The following is a 12,564-nucleotide window of genomic DNA, read 5'->3' on the forward strand; positions in this document are numbered from 1 at the left end:
ATATATTCTCGATGGGTAATTTGTATACCTTTTGCATTTTGACTGTGTGAAACCTTCACAAAAGGTCAATTTGACATCTTTCAAAGAGCGGCGCGCGGCAAGTGTCAAATAATCTTTTACCTCGATAAAAAGAATACGATCTAGAGGGGGAATGTGACGCGCGGAGTTACAGCGGAGCGGTTGGCACATTTAGGTTGAGAACGTGGCGAACCGTGCTTCTACAGTTGTTTACGTAAGTGATATTGGTACACTTCAGCAAGCAGCAGTCCAGGCTGTAGTCCGGCCTTCCAAATATGGTTAACATCATGATTAGTAAGTGGAATCGAATGGAAAGCACGACACCACTGGGGATGATTTTCATGGGCTTGGTAGTTGCTATGCTAGGGATTGACATCGGAGCGCCTTTGTTCTGCTCACTCGTTTTGGCCATCCCAAAACAATGTTTTTCACATTGTCATCTGGCGTTATTACACAAGTAAATACAGTCAAAATTCCGCTACCCTGATTGAAAATTAGCGTGACGTCGCCCACAAATCACAGGCTAACGGGCCGATACGCTACCATGCGCTAGCTAGAACCCTGTTGTTGTTGACATATTTAGAGGTCTGATGTGTTTTGTTTTAGTGCATGCACTATATTAACTTCTTCTCACCTTAAAGACCAGTTCACCAATCAGCCCATTCCACTGTCCATCAGGCTGCAAGCTTCCATATTTGTGGTCTGGTGCGACGTAGATTTCATACTTGAAGCCAAGGTAGTTGGACAGGGCGTCCAGGACGTCAATGGAGAAGCCCTGGTACTTCTTTGGTTTTCCCAGAACATTCTCTGACACCATTACGAATGGCTCCTCCTACAAGGCAAAAATCAATCCGTGTGTCAGTCGGCCCCTCAGGTCCAATCAATACAGCAATCATTCAAGCGTTAAATCACCCAATTACTCAAGTGTCCATTATACCACTTCAAACGCTCATCTTTAAAGTCGGGGGGACTACAGAGTTTACGTTAGACATACAAACAGCCATTTAACACCTGGAGAGTAATAGTAGATTACTATCAATGCTGAGGCAGTGTTAGCTGGAGACTTGAACTGCACATTTTACAATCATTTGTGATTTTCATCTTTTTTTATAGGCACACGACTCGCATACCATAACCTAACCACCCCCATCGTTACCGTCCATGAAATTGTGTTTCTCTTCCTGTGGCATGTATCGATCTCTTAAATGCTCTTATTAAATGCTTTTAATAACATTACCAAGAAATGCTCTGTGGTTACTCAGTTTGAAGAACATGAGCAATGCTTCAACAAACTAAATCCCATCAGCAGCTAATGTGCGTTTCCTCTGTCTTCCCATTTATTTAAATCGTCAAAATATCTAGAAACAAACTCACTAATGTCATCGATTTTTGACGAGTGAACGTACGTTAGCCTAAAATATTTCAAGCATTCTTTAAATCCATAGATATACGTATTTATTTCATCAACGAAAGTCATCTTTTAGGGGTTTAACACACTTTCAAATGTTACTCTGTTCTCAATACAATGCCAGGAAAGCGTACAGATAACACATACAGCTTTTCCCACTCAAGCTGTTTCATCCACAGGAACAATGTTTTATTTTTGCGTCCAGCAGACGTCTTCATTGTCACTGTGGCATTCAAACCACAGCTTCCTGTGGAAGTAACTTCCCATTTGACAATGCTGACATTTAAGTTGATTAACTGACCACTCAGGAAGGAACAAGAACAAAACAAACAAACATGGAAAACTCATACTTCTGTTTATTGTACTCTGATGGAGTATTTAATGCAGCAGTTTTCAGTTCTCGTCTGTGTCAGCCACGCTAGCCCTCTTTCTCCCTCAATCCTCCTTTTCTCTCCTCTTTAATAAATCCCTATTGATCAGAGAAATGTTTTAGGCCAATATGTCTTGCAGATTTATGAGGGCCTGTGTGATATTGACTGGATACTGGCTGCACATTAAGTACACACATATACAGGCCCGTACACACATATGCAGGGTAAGCTTCGCATTAACTTTGGTGGTTTCTAATCCTAGCCAGCCGCTGTCGTTCAATAACCTATTAGGCAGAGAGTGGAGATGCATGCCAAGTCCCTCTCTCGCCACAAGCATCCATCAATCAAGACAGAAGCACCCACTAACAAACACATCTGTACATACTGAATAACCCCGTGAGTGCCACTTATTGCCTCCCTATGGGGAACTTTAAACCTCTATAAACAAACAAAAATATAGTGGAGAAAACATGGCTGACACTATTGTACAGTGGAACAATAACACAGTCCACCAGGCCCTAATACCTCCAAAGCTCATTTCTTGGGTAAATCATGCATTACAAAGTCAGAACGACATTTTTGGGCTTGTAATTGGTAATGGGAAATGCAGCAGAGAATTGAGTTATCAGGGTTTCATCGATGGAATTGCCCACGTAGACATGAGGGAGCTAAACATTATGACACGCACAAGTCATGCGAGTGTACTCAGAAACGTCAATTAGCACATTCTCTCTCTCTGAAGATGGGACAACAAGAGTCTTGAAGAATATAATAAGCTATGGATCTGTTATTCAGGTGTTACAGGGTATGTTTGGCAATAATGAAAGAATATAATTCAGCAGCAATGGTTGTCTGGGGTTTTTAGGGGGTAAGAAAAAAGAACTTTGTGACTTTGCACAACAACATATCGATGGAAATCGTACTTTAAACACTTGGGGTGCTGATGTTTTCAATGAGGCTGAAGTGAAAGATTAGCCAGTGCCTTTTTCAAAGAAACCCTAATCTATCAAAACCAGATCTGTTCATGTTTTGAGAGTCATGTTGGCTAAACACTTCCCATCGCATATTGGTTGGTCCGTCTTTGAGCTGCTCTGCACAATCGATACTCAATCGATGGTTTTCTGAAAAAAAAAAAACATGCGACGGAAAAACCTCTTGAGACGCGGACTGATTGTGGCACTTTGTGATCCGTCTCTCTCTCTGTTATTTTGTACTCTCCACTCACAAACTGGAATATGCCAACCATCTATACATGCTTAGAAACTAGAATTTCCAAATCTCATTCTTGTCATATTATTTCACATATTGTGTTCAGCTGTGCTTTTTCCTCCATTTCCTCTTTATTCGTCTGAGGTCACCATCCTCTGTTATTACCAACAGATCCCTCACTTTTCTTTCTTTCTTTTTCTTTAGTAGACTCTCGCTCCCCCTCTTACAGAGCAAGGTACCACATGTGGTCTCATAGCGGCTCAGGTGTTTTAGAGACCTGACTTGGAGAAGGAACAGCAATTTTCCACAAAGAATAATGGCCACCTGAAGAGCCCTCTGAGGAAATTCTGGAGAGTCGTGTGGTGATTTGCAGCATATTGAGCATTTTCAAAACACCTCGAACACCACACCATGGATTTGTGCATTTGTGGAGATCTCATATAATTAGTTGGATTGAGATGGAGGATATTTATCACTAAACAAATAGGCTGAAGATTAGGAACTCGGTAGCAAAATCGATGACTTATAACGGCGTACCACAGATTTTTGCCGACATCAGTCCTTCTGAACTGTTCAGCAGGTCGCACATTTCTACAAACTGCAACACCGTAAGCCACCATGAGCAATAACGTCCACAGCTAAGGCTCTTTGATGCACCCGTCTGTCTCACAGTTTGTCATCGCAACTGTTTCAGTCAAACCAAGGCAATAAATGTCCCACTTCCCTTAAAAACATTACTTTTGCAAGGCCTACATTCTCTGCCTACACAAGTCCATGTCGTATTCTGTCGGCTCATCTTGACCTGGACTTTACAGTGTGTCAAATTGGTGAAATTGCATGTTGCAGCCAAATAACCCTCACCTCACAATTCCCTTTCCCTTCCAAGTGTTTTGAAGAGGTTATGTAGCCTTCAGTTAGCGTCAAAACTCAAAAGATGTTTGTCAGCTACTGTAAAACATGGTGGTCCAAAAAGGGGGCCTCTGTAGAGTTGACCCGAATTTTATATATATTATATAAAAGCCTCATTCTGGGCTAATGAAAAACAATAAGTCAAAAATGATATTTTATATTACATTTCTGCCAAATTAAAATAAATGTTCCCCAAACAATTTTCGTCTATATCATTTAATGCCATGTTTCTCAAACTGTGGTACGCCAGCTTCCTTATATACCAGGGTGTGTGATCGGAGTGGCGTTGAGGAGTGCGAAGAAAGTTGAACAAATGGCAATTAAATAACCCCAATTAGAGTCACGATATCTCTCGCTCCATCTTAATCTGGTTTCACTATACCAGTGTCTGAAGTACATTATGTGAGGAAGAGGAGGATGACGAGAGAGCAAATTATCTTATTGGGAATAAATCGGCCCAGAATGGACGAAAAGATAGAAAACCAATCAAGCGATTTTCTGCAATTAAAATCTAGCAAACTGTATGCACATACTATAATGTAATATGAATAAAGTCTAAAGAAAGCGTGAAACTTTCAGTTATTGTTATTATTATAGTATAATATAGTCTTCATCATTCATCACCACACTATAATTACACTCTTAGATAGTTTGTAAATCCAATTGTGTACCTTAATGCTATCTAAACATATAACTTAAAGAACAAAACTGTGACAACTGTGTAATAAATGGAGCAAAGAAAAAATCTAAACTGTTTCTCGTCAGTGTTTTGTTCAGGATTTTTAAGGCGTGTCTAAACCTATGGCTCCATGACACACAGGAGCCATAGTTAGCATAACTCCTCCCCTGCTGTAATGATATAAAAACCCTCGGCGCACTTTATCAAAAGTGCCCGTAATCTGCCCGTTTGCTGCGAGTAAATACTTCCTTCTGATAAGAAATAATAAAATATACAAAGACAGCTGTTCTTCAAGTCTTCCTTTCTGCACTCACAACGACCTCGGAGAGATTTCTCTACAACACAGCTGTCGACAAAAGAACCGTGTGATACGTGGCAGCACCCTCCAAAAATGAAGGAACTCAGAATACCAAATGAAATTAATTAACGGGGGAAAACTCAGCTGCTGAGATGAAGCAAACTAAATTAAGAACATCAGCAAGTTAGTGAGGGGGAGATCTGAAGGCTGTCTGATTTTCCACACTCTGAGTTTTACATCTGTAGAAACTCTAAAGCTTTAGAGATGCCATTTCATTCTCATTGCAAATTAATCATTTGGTGACCTGTATAGGACCATGAGCACATAATCATAATGATGCGGGCATGCCTCAGTAACATCCATCCAATAGTCAATACAGTCCCTGGTAATGAATGACATCGAGTCATAGGCACCGATATTGGTATATAGTGTCATCAATTGACTAATCACTACATATTCAGCAGTCTGGTGAATAGAATACAATGAACGCATCATCTTACAGATTAATGTCTGTGCATGTCCGTGTGTTTTAGTCAAGAGGAGTGAGAAACTGCACTTTTATTTTAGTGTAGGAAACACCCAGGGCAACACACAAACATCTGTTCTTTAGAAATCTTCACATCTCAGACACACACACACACAGTGACACTCACAATAAGGGTTTGCCCTCTAACCATTCTGACATGAAGCAAAAACAGTGCATCCAGGCAGTATCCTGGACATTTACCACTCAAGAGCCATCACACACACACACACACACACACACACACACACACACACACACACACACACACACACACACACACACACACACACACACACACACACACACACACACACACACACACACACACACACACACACACACACACACACACACACACACACACACACACACACACACACACAGCAGAGGTAAAGAACATCAAGGGCCAAAACATTTGCATTTAGAGTACACCTATAGGGGCCAAACTACACTGGTGATGGGGAAAGCCCACTATTCAAAAACACTGTTCATATTCCTTTTTTTCCCCCCTCCTTTTAAAGAGGGGTAAAAAATCAAAGACTTGGGAGAGACAAAGGGAAAGCCTCAAAGATGTCTACCATTATTTCTTCTCTGCTCCTCACTTCAAAGATGGGATATGAAGAATTTACAGCAGTGAATCATTAAAGCACTCATGGAGGCACTCAAATCCATGCTGCAGGTGAGGCAGACAGTGTTGGGAGTCTTACGATGATCACATGGGCCTCTGTCATTGAGCTGTCAGGTGTCAAAATGGAAGCTAATGAAATAATGATCCTTTTATTTATTTCAAAGATCATTTTGTTTTTATTATTTGTGTTTTGACTTCTCTCAGTACCCGTCTCACAGATGTCTGTTTGCTGTAAATCGGTCTCTGCCTACTTCCCTGCAGAGAAATGATTATTTACAAGAAACCTTATTAAACTAAATAAATAAAAACTATATATACTCACCAGAACAGTGACAACTCGTAGCACCACTCCCCTCATGTTATTCTCCAGCTTCCTGTCTGTCAGTGTGCCATTCAAGCCATGAACGGGGTCCCACATTGCCAGCTGCACACAAAGAGGCAGGAAAAAAAAACAACAGAGAAAAGTTAGACAAAAGCCTAATTGGCAAACACCTCCAAGCAAATTCAATCAATGCAAATGGAACAAAAGATAACAAAAAATATTAATTGAACACTGTCATAAAACAACAAGATGCAACAGTATATTTGAGAAAGAGGTGCTAAAATACACACAGGTTGGAAAGAATATTGGCATCATATATCGGCCAATGGCTGCACTGATTTCTTGAGAGAGGGATTAGCATTGTCCATAGAAAAAGCCGTATTGGACAACCTGTAATTAAAAAGTGCTTTATGATTCCAGCCCAGACTGCTGTGTCGATCACTTTGCATCATAACCTTTAGTCTATTCCCTCAGACAACATTATTGAAGTCCCCGACCAATTTTTCTTCATCTATGTGCTGCCTTGTGCTTTCAATAAAATATAGTTTTTTTTGAGAGAGAGAGAGAGAGAGAGAGAGAGAGAGAGGCAGTAAGGGGGAAAAAAAAGAAGTGATTAGGCTGTTTGAAATCCAGAGACAAACAAACACGAATCACACAAAACTGCAAAATGGCATGGTTTGTGCTTGGAAGAAAAACGCAAACAAACCAGAGAGGCAGAGAGGGGCAAATATGATAATCCATGTTAGTATAGCCCAAGTTACGACTGAATGAGCGATTGACTATATGCACAGGCATTCCTGGTTTTCAATAAGCCAGCCCCGACTATTTCCTGTAAGTAAAGATGCAGAGATGTTCCACGATCGCTCTCGGGCCGAAGTTACCAAAAGTATTTAGTGACGAATAACAGAACTTAGGGGAGGCTGCGCCCAGCAGTGCCCTGCTGTTGTCCCCTCACAATACTGACATTTAAACACCTTATTCGATTTTAGGCCAGGTTGAATCTCTACTAAAACAACTGCTTTGTGAGTGTTTTCGATCAATATTGATAGTTTTAACTCCTAACTGCAGTATATGGCAGAAAAGAAGGCAACAGCAACACCTTGAAATAGCTCATATTTGAATTAGTAACGTATATTCTGTATTCAGCTTGTATTACGTAAATTTAAGTTATGTCCTGGTGTGGTTACTGGCAATACACACATATCAACAGACATGATGGTGTTTACACAGTCATAATATACACCTATGGCCTTGGTGGGTGTGCTCAAAGGTGTCTAACTCTTCCATTAGACACCTTTGAGCACCATCACTTCTTATCAGTCCAAACTGAAATGTCCATGTAGTGTGCAACACATTAGACCGCTTTTAAATATGGAAATATGACATAAAATACCTTCACTGTCATCATACTCTGGTACACTGACATCGGTGGCCTCACTCTCCACTTAAGATAAATGTACATATACACATGTAAAAAATACAGGAAGAGATAATCATCTTATTAAATTGTCTCTAAAATTGAAATCCACTGATAAGTCAGACTGGCTGCATTTGTGTAACTCAGGCAGAAATCCTGGTTTGCAGTCTGCAGGGGGAGATGTGGCGCTAGAATATGACTCTGACAACTGTCAGTTTTGTTTCTTCTCCATGCAAGAAACCGGATGTGTCTGCAATTTTCTATTTCTCTGAAGATCAGCCAAATACCTTTTTTTTGTAACACAACAAAACTACTGACATTTATTCTTCTTGCTACAATCCCTGTGTCAATACAGCCCTTGATCACAGTGTCTCAGCCTGTACACACACATGGTGCCTGTAAGCCTGGTTATCTCACTGTATAACAGTGCATTGGATGTATGTGTGCCAACAGTTGTCAACAAACATGAATTATGGGGTGTTTGTGAAGTCAAAATGGAAAAAAAAGGAGGGGGGCATGCATGAGAGGGCAAGGGATACCTTTTATGAAAGTGGGAGAGATGGAAACATATGGCAGACTAACAAGTTCACTGTTGCACTGTGAACACAGATAATGAGAGGAAAAGGTGCATTTACAGCACAATAAAAAAAAAATATGTAAAACGGTTGTACACACAAGGACGCTTCCACTTCCCCTTCACACCTGAGCACATCTCCAGGTAATCCCAATCCAGACAACAGTGCATACACAGTGGTTCCAAAACATTCAGCCCATAAGAATGGTGCAATAAAAACTGCAATGTAAATACATTTTAGTAGTTGTTGTTTTTTTCCCCTAATCTGTTTTAATGGTATGCTCATAAAGCTGACACTTTACATTCCATAAGTGTAAAATGTGTGAATCTTAACACTGGAATGGCATTGATTTTCATAACGACTCTGTGGCATGAACTCACGAGACACAGTAACAATACAGTGCATATGTTGTTAGCACAGATGATATTAAAAACAATACATCGGTTTTAGCTTCTGTTGAGGTGCTAAATACTTCAGCCAGAGAGTTAGATAAACATTCACTTTGAGACTCTACTCATGCCGTATAATGACGGTAGTTAGTGTTTGCATTCTGTGGTGTGTAAACATTAGCCAATAAAGTAACAGAGAGGTTCAGTAATTAAATACGGTCAAACAGGGCTTTTTTTTAGCAACTGTGAAGCAAACACATGACCTCATCTATTCATTAGTTTACTCTGTTTGCCGACCAAAACTCACAGACGCATGCACATTATGAATTAAAGGCAAATCTTTCTTAGTTTCCTTTAATTTTCACCCTCAGTTCTTGAGTGATTCATTATTTATTAGTTAAAAAGCAGGGGTTGTAGTTTTAAACATGAAATCCATCTGGAGCCATCTGCTGATTTTCTGAAGAGAGTGCGGTGAATAACGTGCATCTCCCGATGACTTGAAGAGGCTGCACTAAGTACATTGTATATTCAGACGCCAGCTACATACACTGGCAGCTGTTATCTATTCACTGCCTCTTCATTGAATGTATCTTTTGGATTCTTCTTTGACTAGCCCCCAAATTATTTCACATAGAACAGTAAATAAATGCTAGACATTTTTTTTTAAATCAATAAAATATTGATCACATATACAGTAGCTTCATTTATAAATAGTATGTGTTAATTGCAAGGGATAAAGAATTATTGGCTCTATATTTGAGTAGTTTTGACTTTTATTTACCAGGAAGGTGTGAAAGCAGCTTTTGTCTGGGCATTAATGGATGTGCACATGTGCATCAGAAGCTGGCTCGAGTGGCCCATCGCCTCTGCTTATCTCCACAGCTTCAGATAAAGGCTCATTTCCCCCAACAGCATGAAATAAATGTACATTTGTGAGTGTGCCTGTGTGTGTGTGTGTGTGTGTGTGTGTGTGTGTGTGTGTGTGTGTGTGCGCGCATGCTACGTGAATGACCCACTGTGTCTAGACCATTTCTATGAAGTTGCAAGTCTGGATATACTGCCATTAGCATCCCACAATGCTTTTTGCCCTACTCGTTTACCACTTTGACAAGTTCCATTTTTCCCCTCTCTTCTCTTTTCTTTATACTCCCCATATGGATTCTGTCTCCTTGTTTCTGTAACACTGTCTGTCATCTCACCACCACTGCTTTATGTGCATTAGCTTATTCATTTCCCTGAACTGTATTCGTACCAGGGCTGTCAAAGTTAACATGATAATGACACAGGATCTTGTGAGTGAGAGCACACATCATGGTGTATGTGAGACGGCACGCTTTCATCTGCCTAACCCGAGTAACAATAATTACAAACATACAAACACCAACGCAAATACACGAGGCCCTTTGGATAACTGGACAGTTAAATGAAGCACTTGAGTGGATGATGAAGCAAGAAGACGCGTCTTACACATCCAACTTGTGTCACAAATATGGAGACGAGAGGGACTTCAGTGAGCAATGACATCAAATTTCACTTTCCTGATAAAGACTGGAAACTGCAGACACTTGCAGTGCACCAAGTGGCTAAAACAGAGAGACACCATAAAAATATATGAATACACATAAGAAATGATTTTCTTCTATATATTTTTATTGGCCTTGACGGCTCTTAAGTTTGTCCTGGGTGTTTCCTTGCATTTAAGTGCACACAGTGTACACGTTCGAGCGGTAGGTCACAGCAAAGGATCTATGTTTAAAATGAATGATGCCATTAAACCAGGGATGCACGCTATTATCGACATGATATTGGTACTGGCAGATATTGGCTTTAAAATCTATTATCGGATATCGGCAAACACACTAAGAAAACATTAGGCTAAATAGGCTGCTATTTCCTCCTTGACTTCTATGCTACAATTATTTATTTATTTTGCTCACTTTATAGCTACACCTGCTGCGCCATTATTAGGCAAAATATTATGTTAATTTCACCCCAGAAGAGACTGAATGACCTTTGCAGATGAGCTCAGGGAAAAATGTGAATATACTGTATATATATTAGTTATCGGCCCAAGCACTCCCGATATATCGGCACATAGGATATCTGCAAAAAGTCCAATATCGTGCATCCCAATATTAACCCTCTTATGACCATCATGGCTGTAGAATTGTCAAAACATGTTCAACGAGTGAGTGCTTCTGCCCCTTTCTGCGCCTTAACCCCAAGATAGCTGGACAGATCGCCAGTCCATAGTTTTTGAATTTTCTAGATATCACAAACAGTCCAAGAGTTACGGTAATGAGAAGTGCACATCTATTCAAAATCAACTTTTTATTTGATTTAGTTTTTGTGAACTTCAAAGTCCATATGCTCACCAGACACACGCATGTATTAGCAGTGGGGCGAAACATAGGCTCCATAAATCACTTAAATCCAGTATAATGTGCATCTGTGCTGGGCTTTAACGCTTATACACAGAATATATACATGTGCATTTACATGCATTACCATCTTTTGGCTACCAAACAGCGAGTTGTTAACGGCGTGTCGACATTTCACCTAAAGCCTAAACTTCAAGAGCGTACATCAAGGAGTACATCTATAGTAGTTTATTTAACGGTCTGCAAAGGCTGATAGGATCTCTTGAATTAATTTACCCTCACCTCTTACCAACGACTCAAAGAAATTAATTGTACCTTGTAGTGCAGTGAGATGTATTATCCCGCTTGCATCAGACTAAACCCAGAGATTTAGCTGAAAGTGGATTAAATCAACGGCTTCTCCTTTAATTAACATCAACCTTCCTTCAAGGAAGATATGTCAGTGGAAATAATAAGGCTTATTTAATTATTATTCTGTAAAATAAAAACAAAAGACAAATACATACTGACAGGTCTTTGAAGTCTTAAATAGGCAGCAGTGGAGTGTTTAACGTTAGTTGTTGAACAGGATGATGTCCGACACTTGCAGACTTTGATTTTTTTTCTTTTACCAGTTAATACTGAAAAAACAAATCTTTTTACTCAACAACACTTGCCCGCTATTCACATGCACCTAAATGAACACAAACCACACGTATCAAAACAAACACAATCAAACAGCATGCAGGTATCCTCGAGCTTAAAAGGCACTTACAGTCACTGAGGGTTCATGAATTTCTCACTTTCTCTCCCCGTGGCAACCACATAAAAGCACACTCACTGTGCAACAAACTGTGGCTTTGTCTGTTATTCTTTCACGATTTGCCGTGATCACACACACACACACACACACACACACAAATCGATGGCAGGTGACATTTGGAAGCAGCCGAGCTGCAGCGCATTCTGTTCTGACAGAGATTAGAAGCTGCGACAAATCAATATGCACAGGAAGTTGTACAAAATAAAACTATCAGGAAAAATATGTATAAATGTCAAAAAAAAAACAACAACAACATTCTGTCGTACACTGCTTTAAATTACTGCTGGAAGACAAAAAAGCAACTCCCCATGAAATTGGACTTGGGCAATTGCTGCATTAACTGCTGCGATTTTTCTGCCCCACATTAAGAGGTCCATCAATGGAGGGAGAGATTTGATTTTGGGGGGCTTTCTAATGCAGTATGACATTTAATTGTTTGCGCAGAACGCTCATCTCTTAGTAGTCGTATGTGTCTGCGCTTTACTGACTATAAATACTTGTTTCATCCCTCTATTTATAGGCATCTCTCTCTTCTCTGTGCTAACCTTGTTTCATGTGCCAAACACTGGTGTGTCACTTCCAGCCTGTGTGGCTCTGTAACGCTCCCTCTGTTGTCTTTGCCAAACACTCAT

At 40.1% G+C, this 12,564-nt stretch overlaps 1 protein-coding gene across 3 annotated transcripts in view; it reads right to left on the reverse strand.

Annotated features, from left to right (window-relative positions):
- The window catches only part of grid2 (glutamate receptor, ionotropic, delta 2), a 375,714-nt gene that overhangs the window by 85,895 nt on the left and 277,255 nt on the right, over positions 1–12,564 (reverse strand). For all 3 annotated transcript variants that reach the window (XM_044026431.1, XM_044026432.1, XM_044026433.1), the window contains exons 9-10: positions 6,369–6,470; positions 653–850 (exon numbers count right to left, since the gene is read on the reverse strand). In XM_044026431.1, the coding sequence (XP_043882366.1) occupies positions 653–850; positions 6,369–6,470 (300 nt within the window). The remainder of the gene's footprint in view (positions 1–652; positions 851–6,368; positions 6,471–12,564) is intronic.

Source organism: Solea senegalensis, linkage group LG5 (genome assembly GCF_019176455.1).
Source record: "Solea senegalensis isolate Sse05_10M linkage group LG5, IFAPA_SoseM_1, whole genome shotgun sequence".
Classification (NCBI taxonomy): Eukaryota; Metazoa; Chordata; class Actinopteri; order Pleuronectiformes; family Soleidae; genus Solea; species Solea senegalensis.